Source organism: Tenrec ecaudatus, chromosome 11, assembly GCF_050624435.1.
Source record: "Tenrec ecaudatus isolate mTenEca1 chromosome 11, mTenEca1.hap1, whole genome shotgun sequence".
Taxonomy (NCBI): Eukaryota; Metazoa; Chordata; class Mammalia; order Afrosoricida; family Tenrecidae; genus Tenrec; species Tenrec ecaudatus.
Window position 1 is genome coordinate 67,155,263 of NC_134540.1, and position 20,947 is coordinate 67,176,209.

At 41.6% G+C, this 20,947-nt stretch overlaps 1 protein-coding gene across 1 annotated transcript in view; it reads right to left on the reverse strand.

Moving 5' to 3' along the window:
* Positions 1 to 10,776: 10,776 nt before the first annotated feature.
* Positions 10,777 to 20,947, reverse strand: part of LOC142460958 (interleukin-36 gamma-like) — a 38,163-nt gene continuing 27,992 nt past the window's right edge. Inside the window, exon 6 of the mRNA XM_075562663.1 lies at positions 10,777 to 11,097. Within this exon, the coding sequence (XP_075418778.1) occupies positions 10,888 to 11,097 (210 nt within the window). The 3' untranslated portion in view covers positions 10,777 to 10,887. The remainder of the gene's footprint in view (positions 11,098 to 20,947) is intronic.

The window sequence follows — 20,947 nt, forward strand, 5'->3', positions numbered from 1 at the left end:
TCTGTGCCAGCATCTGCAATGCTGACCTGAGGCGCTAAAGGCCATATGCCTCTGCATACTCGATAAGACACAGATAAACATATTTCACTCAAGTTCTATTTGACATTAGGAATTGAATTCTCATTCCACATCCTCTCGGGAGTCTGGCTTGAATTTCTGGAAGCTCCCTATCGATAAAGTTCTGTGTCCATGTTAAAGTTACCTTCAGAAGGAGCTTGCTTGCAGGCAATATTAAGGATACTTGATAATTCCACATTCTGTTGGATTATTTTTCTTTGGGATAGATATGAATATGAATCTCTCCCAGTAACACCGAATGTCCAATATCATAGTCTTTAATGAGTTGAAATAAATTTATAAGTGTCTATTTGAATCAGATAATATCTCACTATGCAGAGTTTACATTATGAGTACTCTGCAACCACTACTGACAACTAGGGAATACAGTAAAGCGTGACTATGTATCCTTTGCTGAATAACTTTGCAAAGAGCGTCATCTGCCTGACCCCTCCTGGCACCTCTCCTCACCACCAGCTTGCAGGCTCATTTTGCCTCCCATGAGTGTGAGGCCCCTCTTTCCACGGGTCTGTATTTTCATCTTTCTTAGAGTAATTGTTTATTTTTTTAAATGTTAGCAATTTTTAAAGTAAAAATATACAGAATCAATCTTGCTTGTTTGAAAATGTGTTTATTCCACTCCACTTAACTAATACACTGACTGGTTGTGGAATTCTAGGTTGTAAATCATTTTCCTTTGGAATTCAGAAACCGTTGATCTATGTACTTCTCCTGTGTTGTGTTGCTATAGAGAAATGCACAGTCACTGTGGGGTTTTTTTAATGTTTACTGTGACAAGTTTTAGCTTTCTAGCTATTTTTAAGATCTTCTATCTGTTTTCATGCCTCCCAAATAAATCACTGTTCTGATCTCTACCACCGTCTTCTTTTTTATCATTTTATTAGAGGCTCTTAAAACTCTTATCACAATCCATACATTCATCCATTGTGTCAAGCACATTTATACATTTGTTGCCATCACCATTCTCAAACATTTCCTTTCTACTTGAGCCCTTGCTATCAGCTTCCCATTTTCCTCCTCCCTCCCTGCCACCCCTTCCCTCACGAACCCTTGATAATTTATAAATTATTATTATTTTGTCATATCTTACACTGTCCAACGTCTCCCTTCACCCACTTTTATGTTATCTGTCCCCCAGGGAGGAGGTTATATGTAGATCCTTGTAATCAGTTCCCCCTTTCCACTCCACCTTCCCTCTACCCTCCCAGTAGCGCCACTCTCACAACTGGTCCTGAAGAGATCATCTGTCCTGGATTCCCTGTGTTTCCAGCTCATGTCTATACCAGTGTGCATCCTCTGGTCTAGCCAGATTTGTAAGGTAGAATTGGGATCATGATAGTAGGGGGGGGCGGAAGCATTTAAGAACTAGAGGAAAGTTGTATGTTTCATCGTTGTTACCCTGCACCCTGACTGGCTCATCAACTCCCTGAGACCCTTCTGTAAGGGGGTGTCAATTACCTACAGATGGGTTTTGGGTCTCTACTCTGCATTCCCCCTCATTTACAATTATATGATTTTTTTGTTCTTTGATTGCTGATACCTGGTCCCTTCTATACCTCGTGATCACACAGCCTGGTGTGCTTCTTCCATGTGGGCTTTGTTGCTTCTGAGCTAGATGGCTGCTTGTTTACCTTCAAGCCTTTAAGATACAATCGCTAAAGACAAATTGGTGCATAAGCAAAAGTGGTGAAGAAAGCTGACCAGTGTCTTTAAGACACCAGACACTATATCTTCTGATAGCCAGGCATCATCAGCTTTCGTCACCACATTTACTAATACACACATTTGTCTTCAGCGATCTTGTCAGGAAGGTGTGCATCATGGAATGCCAATTTAATAAAACCAAGTGTTCTTGCATTGAGTAAGTATTTGAGTGGAGGTTCAATGTCCATCTGCTGCCTTAATACTAAACCTATAAATATATGCACATAGATCTATTTCCCCATCCTCATATATAAATATATTTACATATGTACATGCCTGTATTTAGACCTCTATAAATGCCCTTTGCCTCTTAGTTCTCTCCTCTATATTACTTTCCTTTTGTCCCATTATCATGCTCAGCCTTCATTTGGGTACATTGCCCTTGCTGAATCCCCACAAGGCCTCTCACACCCTCCTTGCCACTAATTTTGAATCACTTGTTGCTCCCTTGTCCCTAAGTTGGTCACACCACCTCCTTTCCCCCACCTCCCCCTCTCCCATGTCCCCCCCGGAACCATCGATCCCACTGTTTTCTCCTTGACCATCGAGCCTATCTAAATAAATCTGCAGATATAATAATATGCACAAAAAACAAGGCATACCAAGACAAAGTGACAAGAGAACACAATTACAACAAAAAAGAAAAACAGTGACCAAGAAAAAAAATTAATTTTAAATATAAGAAGAAAAAAAAATTTTTTTAAGCACCTGTAAATAGATCAAGGTCTGCTTTTTGACCTCTAGGTGTCCTCCAGTCGAGTTGGATGGGGTACCATGCTCTGGCCCAAAAGTCTATCCTTTGCACTCCCTCGGGAGCTCCCTGCTCTGCTCCCCCATTGCTCTACAGTATGCCCTTAGTGTTTTGCCTCACTGTGGTGGGTCAGACCAGGCCAATCCTGACACTGAGTCTCCAGTGTTGTGCCCTGCAGGGCCATGGGTCAGCAAGGGACATTGTGTCTCATAGTGGGCTCTCAACCATATAGTCCACTCTGTACATTGGCTGTTCATAGTGGGAATATCGTCCTCCAGGCCTGGTGGGCCAGGATGTGCTCCACTCTCTCTTCCTCCCCATTCATTTGCTCCCATGTGCTCTGATCAGACATGTCCCTCTCCCCTAGCTGCAGCTTCAGTGTCGTCCTCTAAAGTAAATTCTTCTGGGTAGAGGGGCAGTTTTCCAGGTAGCTGGGATTGGGGCCAAGCCCTCGGGCCCCTCCACTGACTCCCCTCTTCATACTGGCATGCTGCATTCACATCCTGGAACATCAGATTTAAGTCTGGTCCCTCTTTCTCTGTGGAGACACAAACAATACCCTCCCCTTGGGTGGGTCAGTGCCCTATTCCCCTGCCACACATCTCTATCTTTCTCTCCCCTTTCCCCACCCCCTCCTTTATAGTTGGCTACCATATGTACCCCTGGATTTGGTCTGGCCCCTGCCATACTACCTGGACCTCACACTTGGGGTGTTTGTATACAGTAGCTTTTTTCCCTGTGCCCCTTTTGCATTGTTTTCTTTTCTTTTTATAAACTTAACTCAGCAGACTCATGTTGTCCTTTTTGCCCTTGGTTTACTTCACTTAGCATAATTTCTTCCAGTTCTTCCCATGTGGTGATATGCTTCATGCGTTCATCACTGCATTTTAGTGATGCATAGTACTCCATTGTATGTATGTACCACAGTTTTTTAATCCATTCGTCTGTTGATGGGAATTTGGGTTGTTTCCAACTCATCGCGATTGTGAACTGTGCTGCAATGCACATTGGAGCACAGATGTCTGGCCGTGGTTTGTTTCTTGCCTCTTCTGGGTATATGCTCAGTAAGGGGATTGCTGGGTCGTATGGTAACTCAATTTCTATCTGCTTTAGAAATTGCCAAATCAATTTCCATGGTGGCTGTACATACCTACAGGTCCACCAGCAGTGGATGGGAGTTCCTGTCTCCACACAGCCCCTCCAACACTTGTTGTTTTCTGATTTTTTGTATTGGTCTATCTTTGAGGGTATTAGGTGGTATCTCATAGTTGTTTTAATTTGCATTTCTCTTATGGCTAATGATCGGGAACATTTTCTCATATGTTTATGGACCATTAGAATTTCAGACTCTGAAACTTCTGTTCAAGTCCTTTGTCCACCTCCTCAGTGGGCAGTTAGTTTTTCTATTATTGTAAGCTTTCAAGATATTTTTAGATTTTAGTAATAAGGCCATTATTTGATGTGTCATTGCTAGAGATGTTTTTCCCAGTTGGTGGGCTCTCTTGTTACTCTCTCGGTGAAGTGTTTCAATGTACACAAGTAAGTTATCTTCAGTATAGCCTACTTGTCTATTTGTGACTCCTCTATATTTGTGCCCTTCCTATTTCCAATAGCCTAGGTATTCCCTGTGTCAAGGTTCTCAGGTTTGTCCCAATTCCCTTATTAATGGCCCTAATTTCTTGGGGTTTTATTTCAAGGTCTGTGATCCACTTTGAGCTTATTCTTGTGCATGGAGTGAGATCGGGGTCTTGCTTCCTTTTTCTGCAGGTAGATATCCATTTTTTCCAGCACCCTTTATTGAAGAGGGAATCAGCTTCCCATTTGATATTTTTGGGGTCCTTATCAAAAATCAGTTGCCTGTATGCTGATGTTTTTATTTATGGGTCTTTATCACTTTTCCATTGGTCTGAATGTCTGTCGTTATACCAGTACCACACTGTTTTGACTACTGTGGCCGTACGTGCGTCAGGTAGAGCAAGCCTTCCCACTTTGTCCTTCTTCTTGAGGAGTTCTCTGCTAATTCTGGGCTTCTTCCCCCTCTATATGAAGTTGGTAATCAGTTATTGCAATTCTTTGAAGAAGGATAAAAAGTATTCGTATCAGGATGGCATTGAACTTATATAGTGCCTTGGACAGAACTGACATCTTTACTATATTGACTCTTCCAATCCACGAGCATGGGATGTTTTTCCATTTGTTGAGGTCACTCTTGGTTTCTGGTAGTAGTATTATATAATTTTCCTCATACAAATCTCATTTTCTTAGTCAGGTAAGTCTCTAGGTATTTCAATTTGTGCTTGGCTATTCTAAAGGGTACTGCCTTTTTAATTGTCTCTTCTGTGATCTTGTCTGATATGTAGAGCAGACTGATAGAATTCTGTTTGTTGACCTTGTATCCTGCCACTCTGCCATAATTCTCTACTGCTTCCAACACTCCATTTGTGGAGTTTAGGCAATTTTCGATGTATAGAATTATATTATCTGCTACTAATGGTAATTTTACCTCTTCCTTCTCCAGATGAATACCTTTGATGTCTTTTCTTTGTCTTATGTTGCTAGCTAGGACCTCCAGTCTACCACCCTCTTTGTCATCATTAGGTGCCATTGAGTTGGTTCTGACTCATAGAGACCCGATGTATAACAAAAGGAAACACTGCCTCGTCCTGCTCCATCCTCACAATTGTCCCTATGTTTGAGCTTATCAATGCAGCTACTGTGTCAATCTATCTTTTCAAACGTCTTTCTCTTTATCACTGCCCTTCTACTTTACTAAGCATGATGTCCTTCTCCAGGGACTGGTCTCCCCCGACAACATATTGAAAGTACATGAGACAAAGTCTCATCCTTGTCTCTAAGGAGCATTCTGACTGTACTTCTTCCAAGACAGATTTGTTTATCCTTTTTGCAGTAACAGTATTTTCAATATTCATGCCCAGTACAATAATTCAAATGCATCAATTCTTCTTCAGTCTTATTTATTTAATATCCAACTTTCACATGTTTGTGAAAAAATTGAAAAAAAATTGAAAAAATCAGCGCTTGGGTCGGAAACACTTTGTCTCAAAGTAACCTCCTTGTTTTTCAAAACTTTAAAGAGGTCTTACACAGCAGATTTATCCAGTGCAATGCACCATTTGATCTCTTGGCTGCTCCTTCCAGAGCACTGATTGTGAATCCAAGCAAGACAAAATCCTTGACAACTTCAGTCATTTTTCCGTTTATCATGATGTTACCTACTGGTCCAGTTGGGAGTATTTTGGTTTTCTTTATGTTGCAGTGTAATCCACACTGAAGGCTGCAGTCCTTAATCTTCATCAGCAAGTGCCTCAAGTCTTCCTCATTTTCAGCAAACAAGAATGTGTCATCTGCATATCAAAGGTGGTTAATAAACCTTCCTCTCATCTGAATACCACATTCTTTTTCATATACTCCTGTTTCTCTGATTATTTTCTCAGCATAGATTGAATAAGTATGGTGAAAGGATGCAACCCTGATAGACGCCATTCCTGATTTTAAACCATGCAGTATTTCTTCCTTCTGTTTACACATCTGCCTCTTGTTCCGTGTGCCGATTCAGCAGGAGCACTATGTAGTGTTCTTGGGTTTTCATTCTTTGCAAGGCCATCTATAGTTCATTATTGTCCACACAGTTGAATCCTTAGCACAGGCAATAAATCACAAGTAAACATCTTCCTGGTACTCTATGTTTTCAGCTAAGATCCCTCTGAAGTCAGCAATGATGTCCCTTGTTCTATGACTTCTGAATCTGGCAGTTCCCTGTCAACATACAAAAGGCTACCCAAAAGAAACCGGAAAAGCTCCGCTGGGTGGAACTTTCACAGTAGGCATTTTTCCAAATAGGGAGGTATTGAGCAACTCACTCCACATTAGTGCACCTAGTGGCATTGCCTAGGAAGATTCTTTCTGGTCACAGTGAATTTTTTCATAAAAGCAGTTTTTCTAGAGCCTCGTCTTTTTGTGTGGGGCTGTGAAATTTTGTTTCCTTCCCAGGAAAGGTGCTGCAGAAACTGTTGTGATGTTGAACACAGCTTTCAAGGATAGCGCTATGGGGAAAACTCAAGTGTACACGCGGTTTTCTCATTTCAAAAAAGGTGAGATTCTCATTCTGGGTGTCCATCAGCTTCCTGAATGGATTAAAATGTCAACAAAATCCATACACTTGTGCTCAAAGATAAGATGGGAAATTTATCTGGATTATCTTGAAGCTCAGTTCAGAGAATTTTAACAGAAGATTTTGAAATGAGAAGGGTCACTGTGAAATCTGTGGTTTCATTTCTGACTGACCATTTAAAAGACTGTTGAGTGAAAACACACTGTGCTTTGAAAGAACAGCTCCAAAGGGACAGACTTTTTTTTCATGATGCTGTTCTTACAACCCTAAAAACAAACATCAGTCAGGAAGACACCATCATCACCTCACCCAAAAAGAGCTCATCAACTGAAATAAAAAATCATGATGCCCATTTGTTTTATTTTTCGTTCATGTTTTTTATATGAGAGGAATGGTGCATTTAGAGTTCATTCCACCAGGGCAGATTGTTAATGAAGCATTCTATTTAGAGTTTCTGAAAAGATTACCTAACAGTGTGTGACCAAAAAAGGCCTGGTTTGTGGCAGATGGGGGACTGGTTTTGCCATCATGACAATGCACCTGTTCATGCAGCCAACTCACTGTCAGTTTGGGGCAAGAAACAGTAATACTATCTTGCCCCAAATGCCTTATTCACCTGACCTCACTCCGTGCAACTTCTTTTTGTTTCCATGAACAAAGAGGGACATGAAAGGACAGGGACTTGATAATGTAGAAGAGGTGAAGATAAAAAACAATGTAGGAGCTGTCAGCCATCCAAACAGATGAGTTTGAAAAGAATGGAATGGCATATTTGACGAATGTATTAACTGTAATGGAGAGGGCTTTGAAGTTGATAAAGTTGTTTTGTAAAAAAAAATTTAATTCATAGCTTTGAAAAAAAGCCTCCCCCCTTTTTTTGGGTGGGGGGGGTATCCCCTTGTACTGTTGTGACCATTGTTGCGTAATTTGCAGTAAAATCTTACTTGCATGTGATATTAATGATATTGTTCTGTAATTTTAGTATTTTGTTGGGTCATCTTTCTCAAAATCATGTAAATGAATTTAGACAGTATGCACTTTTTTCTATCTGATTTCCTTTAATAATGATTTTTATATTCATCTAGTTGTATCTGTATGAGCAGTTCATGTCTTTTTTTACTGATGAGCGGTAGTATTTTGTATGGTACCATAATGTATGGATCTGGTCACTCACTGATAGAGATTTGGGTTTATTCCAATTTTAGGCTATCATGAAATTATATGTGAGGGGTTAACAACTTTTCTATAAGTTATTTAGTTCAATTCACTTTTAGAGGACAATTCTAGAGAAGCCAAAATCAAGCAAATTAGCAAAATCTATAAACTGTTATGCATCTATTTCTGTAGAAGCACACAAGTCATCCCTAGCATGATAAACCTGAGTCTTTTCACACACAAAACTCCAATGGGATGATGCAGAAGAGGATTTTTCAAGCTGGACTAATCACCAGCATCCCCCGAGAGTACTTGCTGAAATACTTCAAAATGGAAAAGAAGGGTATCACTATTCATAGAAGCCTTCCCTGGTTTAAAAGCGAGGACATAGAGTAATGTTTCTCAAGTGTCATGTGCAAACCACGTTCCATGGAAGTCTGTGTCTCGGTTCTACTAACTCTCCATGTGGATATTGAACCTTGGTGTTTTCATTTCGATTGTACTCTAAACCCGAAGTAAGGGCCTAGTCGGAATCATCAGGGTGACCACCTTCATGACATCAGACCTCCTGTTTGGGATTTTGTCTGAGCTATGATCTGTGCCAAGTCACAGATGTCCAGGGTATCATGGTGTCGTGCGTGAACAAACATTTTCACAGAAGGGAACACTGAATCATCACCGAGCCTGCGGTAGGATGGGTTGTTCTGCAGCACACAGAACCATAATCACATCATAATCAATCAGATTCCAATAACCCATCTAAGTACCTGCCATCATTTATTAGCAGTGAGTACACAGGGTTGCTATGAGTGAGACTTGACTCGTTGTCAGTTGGCCTTTTTTATAATGGTGAATAGAGATTCACTACAGACCTCAGAACCATAATCATGTCCCAACAAATATGTCATCAGATCCCAATTGTCTGTGTAGCAACCTATTTATTAGCAGTGAGTCTAATGTAAATTATCATTTGTACAGAGTATTTGTTAATGTATAACACATAGTAATGTTAGCATTTATTGGCAGTGGGTATAATAGTCAAAACCAGCCATGGCAGTGTAGTGGCTACACGTTGGGCTGGTAACCCCAAGGTCAGTAGTTTGAGACTGCCAGCCACTCTTCAGGAGAAAGATGAGACCTTCTGCTCTTGTAAAGAGTTACAGTCTCAGAAACCCACAGAGGCAGTTCTACCCTGTCCTGTAGGGTTACTATGAATCAAAAATGACTTGATGACAGGGAGTTTGAGTTTAAAAAAAAAGGTAACTATTTGTGTTTGTCTGGGTACTTTAGAGAAACAAATCCACAGAAATTCATGTATAATAGAGTTTTATGTAAAGGTTAAGTGCTCATCAAGAAAATATCCCAATGCAGTGCTGCCCAAGCCCACAAGTCCAACATCAACCCATTAACCCATATGTCCAACACTAGTCCACAAAGTCCTCCTCCATCATACAAAACAGACGCAACAATGCCGACTGCAGGAGGAAAGCCAAATCAGTGAATGTGTAAGCATCTCAGCTCTGGCAGGGGTCTCCACCCAGGTGCTCCAGCACCCAGGGCTGATTGGGGTAGGTCCATGTGGCTTCTCCTAGAGGATAGCTTCAGGAAGTCAGTCTTGAAAGCTGCAGCAGGGAACTGCTAAGGCAGCTGCATCCTGGTGCGACCATCACAAAGCAAGAGACCTGAGAGCTAGAAAGGCGAGGCTCACTGAGCCATTTATCCCTCCGCCCTTCAATTAACCCCACATGTGTTTATCAGCCAGGTTGGCACAACAAACTAACTAGCTCAGTATTCAATGACTGATTTTTCTATGGATATCCTAAAACTAGTTAGCTTAAAGGCCCATTTTGATACAATTGCAGAGCTCAAATTGCATACAACTGAAGAAAATGTTAAAGAATCGAGACATTGCATTAAATTGGTGCTTCCAAATTGTTTATTGGCATTCCTAACAGAGCTATGAAAGCTGATTGTTCTAGAGTAAAAAAAAAGTTTTAGTTACTATCACTGTTTTGTAGACTTTACCTAAGGAAGCAAGCATTTTATGCATTTTATGCATTGATGTCAACTCTAGGCAAATGTATGATATTTATAAATTGAACTGAGCTAAATCTCTCTATAGTCACTTCTAAAAGCACATACGAAATTTCATCAGAATGCATCATCTGATGCATGGCTTGTGGGAAAGCAAGCTTTCTGTCCCCTAAAGAGCCTTCTAAAGCAACTTACGGTAGTTTTCAAAGGATGGTGAATATGCCTAAGTGGAAAAGACTAGCATGAGCAGGAGCACACAAGTCTGTGAAGCTATAAGCAGAGTTGCTAGTCTGCACTGTCATTTCACTGAATTCATTTCAGGCTTGATTCCCTGCCTTGAACTGACCACCACTGACAAGGCTCCTTTGCTCCCTGGCCATACCCTATGCCCTTGTTGGCCGCTGTGATTACAGTTTTCGTTCAATTAAAGTCTACTAATTTCAGTTTAGTCTTTGATTTTTTTGCATTTCACTTTAGATCTGTTTTTGTTAGATCGCTTGCGTTTATATATACATAAACATGCATATTTGGTTTTATGGGTGTATACATTTAAATTGGGGAAAGGAGGACAAAATAATTCCAAAACACAAGGGTCCTTTCATTTTTAAAGGTCAAAGAGGGACACAGACAAGATAGTAAGATTACAGAAAATGAGACTTGGAAAAGGAAAAGAAACATAACAAAGAGCAACATGATGCGAGTCACAAGTCTTGGGTAAATTTCTTAAGCGTTTTGCAGCGAACTGTCTTTGGGTCCTGAAGTCACGTGACTATGGGTCCTGAAGTCACGTGACTGTGAGCTGGAGAATTTTGACTTGTGAGGAGAACATACAACAATCCATCCTTCCTGGTCTGGGCCCACATTTGATTCCTTGGTTATTTCTTCTTCATCCCTAAAATGAGATCATCGCAGCCCTGCTCAATTCTTTATATGGGTGGGAAATGGCATAATATTTTAATGATAAGATCTCGACAAAACCACATTGGGAATTAGAAGATGGAAGTGTGACCGCGTTTCGACCTCCTGCCTGGTTTCAAAACTTTTTATCTAAATCAAACTCAGTGTTGTACTTTTCTCCCCGTTCTGAAGTGAGAAAAATGGGCTGGCGTATCCCTGAGGAGGCAATGAACTGCCCAGGGAAGGCTACAGACTCGAACGTGGAGGTCCTGCCTTTCTTGTCGTGGTAGAAGAGGAAGGGCTCCATGGGCTTGTCCCCGTTGTACAGGTCCAGGATCTTTTTATCCTGAAATGTAAGAGAGAAAAGTCAAGAAGAGAAAGGGGAGGCATTGGGCTTGTTCAGAATACTTTCTCACAACCGAGACATGTTCTAAAGTTGGAAAAAGCTTCTCCATCTAGTAGAACAAGGCTCGAAAAACAACCTTGCAAAGAGCAGCCGAGAGCATCTGCACAAAACCTCACCGTCCCAGGACCCATCCTCAAATTCAGAGCCACCGGGGAAAGATACAAGGGACAAGTATGTGAACAAGGGGCCCCAGGTGAGCAGTCACGAACTGGAACATGTTTTCACACAAGTTTGAAGGAATCTTCTAGAAAAGGAAGCCGATGCAAATTTGAAAGTGGAAATCCAGGAACCCACTTGTGAAAACTTCAAGAAGAGGCACTCCAGTGCAAGACCCGGCCCTGGCAAAGGACAGGCAGAGACAGTCGGACATAGAGAAAGGTCAATTTCATGAAAAAGACACATTACTTAACAAATCAGAGGACTTGTACCAAAAAGCAAATAGAGAAATAGGAAAATGACTTCTATATTGCATAGCAAAGAAATTTTCTCATATACTATACACTTTCTGTAAAATAAGTAATTCTATGTAAATTATATAGAAACAAGTTCTTAGAGACAGAAATGGTCCAGAATTTGGCTCATTTTCAGCTTCATAGGAGTTCTCCTAAAAACTTACATCACTCAGTTAATGCCATCCAGTTAATCCATTCAATAAGGAGCCGTCAAAAACTCAAGAGTCCTCTTTGGCATCTCTGTTTTTGAGCTGTCTTTCAACACCCAAGCCAGCAGCAAGTCCTGAGGACTATTCCCAAAATATGCCTGGAGTAATATTGCAGCTTCTCACAAGTCCTCTTACAAAACCCCAATACAGACCACTACCTGGACAATTGAGATAATGTTCTAGTCTGTTCTCCTTGACCTAAACCTATCATCTGTTTACCACCAAGTGAATCAGCAGCTGATGAAAAATGGAATGGTGTTATCTACTAGTTTAAAATGCTTCCATACTTTTCTGTTGCCTTACAATAAAAATATAGACATTAACCAGGTCTACAGGGTCTATACCATTCAAACATTACTTTCTTCATTACTCTTACCTCCACCACTGACCTGCAACCCTACTGGACAACAGCCACGCCTATCTTATTCATTTCCCCCCAAGAGAGAACCGTATTCCTGCCCCGATGCTCCTGGGTCTTGCCTTCACTCAGCCTGGACATTGCCTCCCCTGCCTGTAGTTTCCCTTCACTCAGCTCTCCTGCAGCTATCTCCTCTGCCAATAGAACCCTAACACGCTCCCTCTGCCTGCCACTACCGCCACCCTTTTCCTTGCCAGGTTACTTTCATATTAGTACTAATCATCATCTGAATTCAGCTTGTTTACCTACTGATTTTATAATCACCGCCAGAATGCTTATTAAATGGCAAAGTTCCTGGCTTTCGGCTCAATATATATTTGTTGACTGTTTAAGAAATGAAAGAACGTTCCTTTTTTTTTAAATGTCAATACCTCTTCCCCATCCTCACTTTCAACTTCCTGTATGCTAAGAAAATTAAAACAACAGAGTTTCCAATAGTCATGCCGCAACATGTGTTCCCAGCATCAGCTTTGCACCGATGCCTTGCTGCCCAAGCCACATTTGCCATTCTCAAATTAATTCCTCTATGGGGGCAAAAAATTCCCCCCTGCACTCCCCGATTTAACAATACTCCTCACCCATATTTGTATAAAGTCATAGAGGACAATGGGAGACTCAAACCCATCTTCAGAGTAGCCTGTGAGAGTAAGCTGCTGGCAGATGCCCTCTAGCCACAGGTGAGGGTCTCGAATGGCTTTATTAACAGAGATCATCGCAAACTTGAATACGCTGGATCAAACTTGAGACTTGGTGAGTTGACCTCCCACTTGACCCAACCTAAATTTGTTCTAGGCTCAAGTATTTCTTGCTTGTTCCATGACACAGATTTCTTCCCTGGCTCTTTTCATCTGGATGGCGGTCTTTTCTTTCTTACTCATTATTTGGTGCTTTTCTCTTTGTATTATGATTCTTTTATCCTTACCACATTATTCTGATTTTGTTTTTTATTGTTTCTGTTGGGTTTCCCAGTTTGTGAAGCACAGAAGGAGCAGATGCATAGAGATAATAACTGATGCAGAGGTTTATAGGGGATGTGGGGCTGGGGTGGGAAATAAGGAGGGAGCACTAGAATTGATTGTGATTATACAACTCATTTTAAAAGCTATCTAACCATGGAAGTATATGATACGGGGATACTATATCAAGAAAACACAGGTGGGGGAGGGGGAAGAACACAAACCTGACCAATGGTTACATTAGGTGAAGGGGAAAGAGTTGTGTAGGAGGCATTGAGTTCATGTCAATGGTGGTAGAAAAATTTGGAAAAGTAGATCAATAGTGGCTGTCCAGCATCAAGAGTATAATCAATGAGACTGAATTATACAAGTAGAAGTTGTGGAATTGGGATGTTCTGTTGTGTATATTTTTGCCGCAATTAGAAAAACAATAATAACTACATGAATAACAGTGAGTACAAAGAAAAAGAAAATGCTTGAGAGTTGAACATGATAACAATTGTACAACTCGTCTGGACATGATTGAATTCTGTAAGTGTATGAGGTGGATAAAATGCTAAAAAAAAACAACCAAAAAAACAACCAATTACAATAAAAAAAAGTTTCTCAGTCTTTCTTCCCTACCTCTCTTTATCACACACCATCAGTTGTTCATCTTCTACTCAGTCATTCCCATCAGCATCACATTTGTTCTCATTTCTACCATCTTTAAAAAATAAATACTTTTATTACCCATCATTACTACCAGTTGCCCTTGCTGAGAAGAATCTTTTCAATGGATTGCATTTGCTGTCTGCTTTCTCTCCTTGAATATGTCTCTTAAACTAATTCTATCCGGGCTTTTTCCCACCACTGCACCAATGCCACTCGTCCAGGTCACCACCTGTATTACCACACACAATATCCGAGTCTCAGTTCTTGTCTAAGGACTAGACCACAATAAATGATGACTTAGCAAACAAGATGGCTGAGAATATGAGTCTCAGTTCTCATCTTACTGACCAGGCTGCAACGTGAAACAGCACTCATGAACTTTCCTCTAAGTTTTTTCTTGCTTATTGTTTGTTCTCATGGAAATTTGCTGGCTCCTCCTCTTTTCCCCAACACCTAATGTTACAATACCAAGGCTTGTCCCTCAGATCTATATTAGTTTCTATTTACTTTTTCAATCTACATAGGTTTGCTGTCTAGCTTATTTTATCATGTGATAATTTAAAATATTATCTATACATTGATAAATCACAAAGTCATATATCTAACATAAGATTAATTCTATGAAGTCTAGATTTGTGTATCTTATCATTTTCATCTGTCATTTTGTTGTGCTGTGGTGGCATGTGTGTTGCCGTGAAGCTGGAAGCTATGCCTCTGGTATTTCAAATACAGGTCTGGTCGGTCACCATGGTGGACAGATTTCAGTAGCACCCCCAGACTGAGATCAGCCTAGGAAGAAGTAATAAGTGATTCACTAATCACTCTTAAAGGAGCATCTGTTGATTTGGAGTGACCTCAGAACAATGTTGAATGGCAGAGATAGGTCACTCTGTGACTCCACAGAGGACAGAAATCATATAACAAGATCATTAATATGCAAGTCAAATTTTACGGAAGATTACTTATAAATGGATCATGCCTTTATTCTGCTTGTCCATCCACAGATACTGTAAGAAATTCACGCTGGACTCAGAAGAGGACATGGAATGAGAGATATCTTGGCTGATGTCAGATAGATCTTGGATCTTGGCTGAAAGCAGACACCAGAAAGATGCTTCCTTGTGTTTCATTGACTATGTGAAGGCATTTGACTGTGTGAACTATGACAAAATATGGATGATATGTGAAGCGTATGCATTCCAGAACAAATAATTGTGCTCATGTGGAACCTGTGCACAGACCAAGAGGCAAATTGTTCATAATGATCGCGGCATATCCGTGATTTTAAATCAGGAAGAGTGTGCGCCTGGGCTGTACTCTTTCACCACACGTATTCAGTCTGCGTGCTGAGAAAACAGCGTGACGCACGGGGCTGCCTGGAGAAGAGCTCAGCCGTCATCGCATGAACAGCCGGGTTCTGCAGATGGCACGCCCTTCTCGCTGAAAGCAACGAGCACTGGAAGCCCTTGCTTATGCGGATCAAAGGCGGCAGTCTCCAGTTACCATTACAACTCAATGCAAAAGAAAAAACAAAAACTCACAACTGGTCCAGCAGGCACTTGTTGGTCCAGTTTATCAACTCCGTGATAATCAATGGAGGAAACACAGAAGTTGGCAAGGCGTTCCTTTTATGTTGCACCACAATCCAAGCTCCTGAAAGCAGCAGGCGAGAAATCGAATGGCATATCGTGGTGCACAGAACTGCTCCACGAGACGTCTTTAAAGCGTTAGAGTACAAAGAGGCCACTTGGAGGATTGAGGGGCACCTTACTTATGTCATGGATTTTCAGTCACCCCACATGCATGCACTAGCAGGACAAGAAATGACAAAGCCCTCAGGGAAAGTGATGCGCTAGAAGAATGGCATTGGTAAAGAGTGTTGAAAGTAGTGTGGACTGCCAGAAAAACCAACGATTCTGCCTTGGAAGTCCTCGTCAGAATTTTTTTTAAGTGACGACGGTGAGATTCCATTTCACATGTGTCGGACGTTTCATTCTGCTGTACTTGAGGGTGGCATGAGCCTGAACGGACTCAATGACACCCAACGACAACATCGCCCAAGGGACGTCGCTGAGCCTGGAAACTTAACACCCCTCTCAGATTTAACATGTCCAACTGAAATCTTGATCATCACTCAGAAGCCAGTTTGGGGACATGATGGAAACGTCATTCTTTGAGTTCTCCTTGACCTCTATTGTTGAGACATTCCATAGTCACTCTGCAAGCAAATCCCGTGGCCTTGACTTCCAAATCGATCCAGACTCGATTCCACTTCTCCAGCCTTTACTGATTACCCTCTAGTCCTTGAAATCATAAAATCACCATATCTGGAGACTGATTGTCCCATTCTTGTGCTAATTCATGGCAGTAGGTAATTTCCCTTTTCAGTTATCTTTCATACATCAAGACCTACCCTCAGAAGATAACCAGCCCAAACCAATCCCTGTTAGTTTGAACTCCTTGCACGGGCAAAGCCTTTCAGTCTCAACAAAAAATTCTGGGTTTCTCCAAGCCTACTCCACCTCCCACCCCCAAACTTCTTGTATACCGGTGCTGTGAATTAAAATCTTCATGGCCTTTAAACTAAGACATCCGTGAACTCAATGAATCCCCGGTCTTATCCCACCCTTTTCTTATCGCTATGTATAAATTACTTGTCCTTTGCCCTATTCAATTGAGAACACCAGATATTCAAGGAGTCAGATCTGAGGAACAATTCCCTTGGTCCCTTGCTTTGTGGCTTTCAATAAAACTATGTTCTCATTCTCAAAGTCCATTGTCCAACCATTGGATTTCTGTGCACTTTGGTCAGGAATTCGTTTGGTTTCTGTCACCTTATTGCAGATTCTATTCTAACGCACAGACCTTATAGGATGAAGCACACCTGCTCGTAGGCTTTCTGAGACGGTAAAGCATAGAGCCCTTGGTGCTCTATGGAACGATGCCCTTGCATCTTCACAGCCCAGTTCTTCACACATGGTGCCACGGGGCATCCAAACCACACCTCACACCATCGAGTCCGTTCTGGCTCAGAGTGACCCTATTGAACAAGGTACAAAAACTTCCTGTACAGGCTTCTGAGACGGGAACTCTGTACGGGAGGAGAAAACCTCATCTTTCTTCTGCAGACCTCCCTGTTAGCAGCCCAACAGGGAACCACTGCCTTCAGAATTTTCACGTTGTCCTCCACGATCTATGCTCAACTAGCAAGCAGAATGATCCTGTGAAAATACAAGTCCATGATAGATTTTGTAGGATCAATGACTTGTTCGTAGCAAATAATCTTTTCAACAACCAATGAGATGCACACACATCAAATGGACTCCATCTGTGAGAAGACACGATGGCGAGGCTCCAGATGGGCAGCAAAATCCTATCATGCCATCTCCAGCTTCATTCTTCTTACAAAGACCATACTTTCCAACTGCTCCTTTGTTTCCAAGTTTTCCATTCCAATCATCCATAATTATCCATGCTCTTTGAGTGCACGCTCTATCAATTGCAGACTGAAGAAGTTCATATAATCAATTCTTTAATTTCTATGTCACTAGCTTTAGTGGTTGGTGCCTAAGTCTGAAGAATAATTATATGGGGTATACTTAATTATATGGGGTATAATTCTATAGGGGTATACTAATTATATAGGGTATAATTAATAATTATATGGGGTATGCTGCTCTATTCTCATAAATACAATTATATTTATAATTAAAACTAAATATATATGCATTTCTTTTTAAAAAGAAAATGCAAGTCCATTCATGCCTAGTTTTTACTTTGAAACATTCCCACAACTTCTCATTTTACTCAAATGAAAGGGCAAAGTCATCGCAGCAGCAGGAAAAACTCTGCTTGCCCTCTCCGCTTACCCACTCTCTTAGTTGCCTGGTGTTGCTATAAAAGAAACACCAGGCGTGAGTGACTTTAAAGAACAGAAATCCATTTTCTCACAGGTGTTGTTCTTAGGTACTTGGCCATTGAATCCAACTAATAGGAACCCTCCAGTCCAGTTGTGAAGGGTTTTGCTTTCTGTACCTTGAGCTATAATGATTGCTGAAGGCTATGCATGGTCTTTGGCCTTCATCAAAAAGTCCCCCTTCCTTTCAGCAAGCAATGTGGTGTCATGTATATAATGGGTTGTTAACGTCGTCTTCCTTTTTTGACAGTGGAGTTCGTCAACTCAGTCCACCTTCTCAGATTACTTGCTCAGCACACAGATTAAATAAAGATAGTGAAAAATTACAACCCTGATGCACATCTTTCCTGATTTGAAACAATGAAGTATCGCCTTGTTCTGTTCAAGCCTCTGCCTCTTAGTTGGTGCACACATTCCACATGAGGGCCATGAATTGTTCAGGAATCCCCACTCTTTGCAGTGTTAGCCATATTTTGTTAGAATTTACACAGTGAATACTTTTGCATAGTTAATAAAACCTAAATAAGTGCCTTATTGCTATTTTCTGCTCGCTGTCAACATGTATCTGACTGACTTCAGTGACGACAACCTTCGTTCCACATTCTCTTCTGAATCCTGCTTGAGTTTCTGGAAGCTCCCTGTCAAGTTGTTGCTTCAACTGATTTTGAAGTTATGTTTAGCAAAACTTCATTGGTGTATGATATTAACAATGTTGTCTGACAGCTTCCGTATTCTGTTGGAGTAGGCACGCGTATGCCCCTCTTGGCACAGACCAGTCAGTGATTTCAGTGCACGACCCATTTGCTGAAACACTTCAGCTTGGTGTTCTATCAGTTCCTGGAGCCGAGTTTTGGGCTAAAACCTTCAGTGCTGCTTGCATTTCTTCCTTCGGTGCCATCCGTGTTTTGTTGTTGCTGTTGACAAACAGTGGCTTCACATTTGTTATTTTTGTCTCTCAAAGTTTTCTATAATTATTAAAATATCATTTTATTGGGGCCTTGTGCAACGCTTATCATAATCCATACATACATCCAGTGTGTCAAGCACATTTGTACATTTGTTGCCATCATCAGTCTCAAAACATTTGCTTTCCACTTGAGCCCTTGATATCAGCTCCTCATTTTCCCCTCCCTCCTTAACCCACCTATTGAACCCTTGATAATTTATAAATTATTATTATTTTGTCATGTCTTATACTGTCTGACATCTCCCTTCACCCGCTTTTCTGTTGTTTGTCCCCCAGGGAGGGGGTTATAGTAGATCCTTGTAATCAACTTTCTGCCCCACCTTCCCTCTACCCTCCTGGTATCACCACTCTCACCACTGGTCCTGAGGGGTTCATCTGTCCTGGATTCCCTGTGTTTCCAGTTCCTATCTGTACCAGTGTACATCCTCTAGTCTAGGCAGGTTTGTAAGGAAGAATTGGGATCATGATAGTGGGGTGGGGGAGGAAGCATTAAAGAACTAGAAGAAAGATGTATGTTTCATCATTGCTACACTATACCCTGACTGGCTCTGCTCGTCCCCACACCCCTTCTGCAAAGGGATATCCAGTTGCCCAAAGATGGGCTTCAGGTCCCCAATCTGCACTCCCCCTCATTCATAATGATATGATTTTTTAATCCCTTGATGCCTGATACCCGATCCCTTCAACATCTCGTGATCACACAGGCTGGTGTGCTTCTTCCATGTGGGCTTGGCTGCGTCTGAGCTAGATGGCCACTTGTTTACCTTCAAGCCTTTAAGGCTTCAGGCACTATATGTTTTGATAGCTGGGCACCATCAGTTTTCTTCACCACATTTTCTTATACACTCATTTGTCTTCAGTGATCATGTCGGAAAAGTGATCATCATGGAAGGCCAATTTAATAGAACAAAGTGTTCGTGCAATGAGGGAGTACTTGAGTGGAGGCCCAGTGTCCATCTGCTACCTTAAGACTAAACTTATAAATATATGCACATAGATCTATTTCTCCATCATCATAAATAAGTATATTTGCATATGTACATACCTGCATCTAGACCTCCACAAATGCGCTTTGCCTCCTAGCTCTTTCCTCTATTTCCTTTTGCTTTCCTCTTGTCCCACTATCATGCTCAGCCTTCATTTGGGTTTCAGTAATTCCTCTTAGTTACATTACCTTTGCTCAAGCCCTATCAGGTCTCTTAAACCCTCCTCGCCGCCTATTTTGGATAGCTTATTATTCTTTTGTCCCAACGTTTGTTAAAGCTACCCTTTTCCCCGCCACCACCCCTTTTCCCATGTCTGCCCCGGAACCGTAGGTCCCATTGTTTTCTCCTCCAGATTGTGTATCCAGGTATGCTCCCTTCTTGATTCCCTCCATTGTGGGAGGGTCAGACCATGCTGCTTCCCCACCATGTGACCCCAGAAATGTCCTCTGTCGCAGTCTTCTCCAGTAAGGGACAGCGTCACACATGTTGCTGTCATTTGCCTAGTCCCCTCTGTGTCCCATTAGCTCCCCACAGGGACATCATCCTCCGAGCCTGGTGTGCCTGCGTGGGGTCCAATCTGGTTCTCTTTCTCTTCCTCCCTCCAGGACTGCCTCAGTGTGGGTGTGGCATGCTGGCTCCCCTCCCCAACCTGTAGGTTCAGTTCTGCTCTCCACCGCACCCACTTCCAGGGAGGAGGTCACTTTGGCTCTGGTTGGGCCAGCCCTGTGGCCCTCTTTTCATGCATCCTTCCCTGTGGCCACACTGCCCTCATGGTTTGGTGCATCATGCCATCAATTTTTTTTATCATATTCTGCATCTTAAAGTCATTGGATGTCAACAAATTCTTTTTGGTACAGTGACTATGAACTCCTTCCATTCCTTTTTATGTTTTCCGAATCATTCAATATTTCAATAGAATTCATCAATATTGTATCTTGAGACTTGATTTGTTCTTTCAGTTTGAAAAATGCTAAGTGTCTTTTTATTCTGGGGCTTTCTAACTCCAGGCCTTTTCCCATTTCCTTGTCAGACTCGGCTCTGTCTTCTCACGCTGCCCTTCGAAGTCTATGTCCACCTCGTTTACATCCTCCTTTCTTCCAATAGCTCTAGCTGCTGGATGTTGAAGAGCAACTGCCAGAGTCTCGACATCTGACATCTATTTAGCTCTTTACTTTCTTTCCTGTCTCTTAAAGGACCTTTTGTGTTTTTCATGTAGGATATTCTTGAAGTCA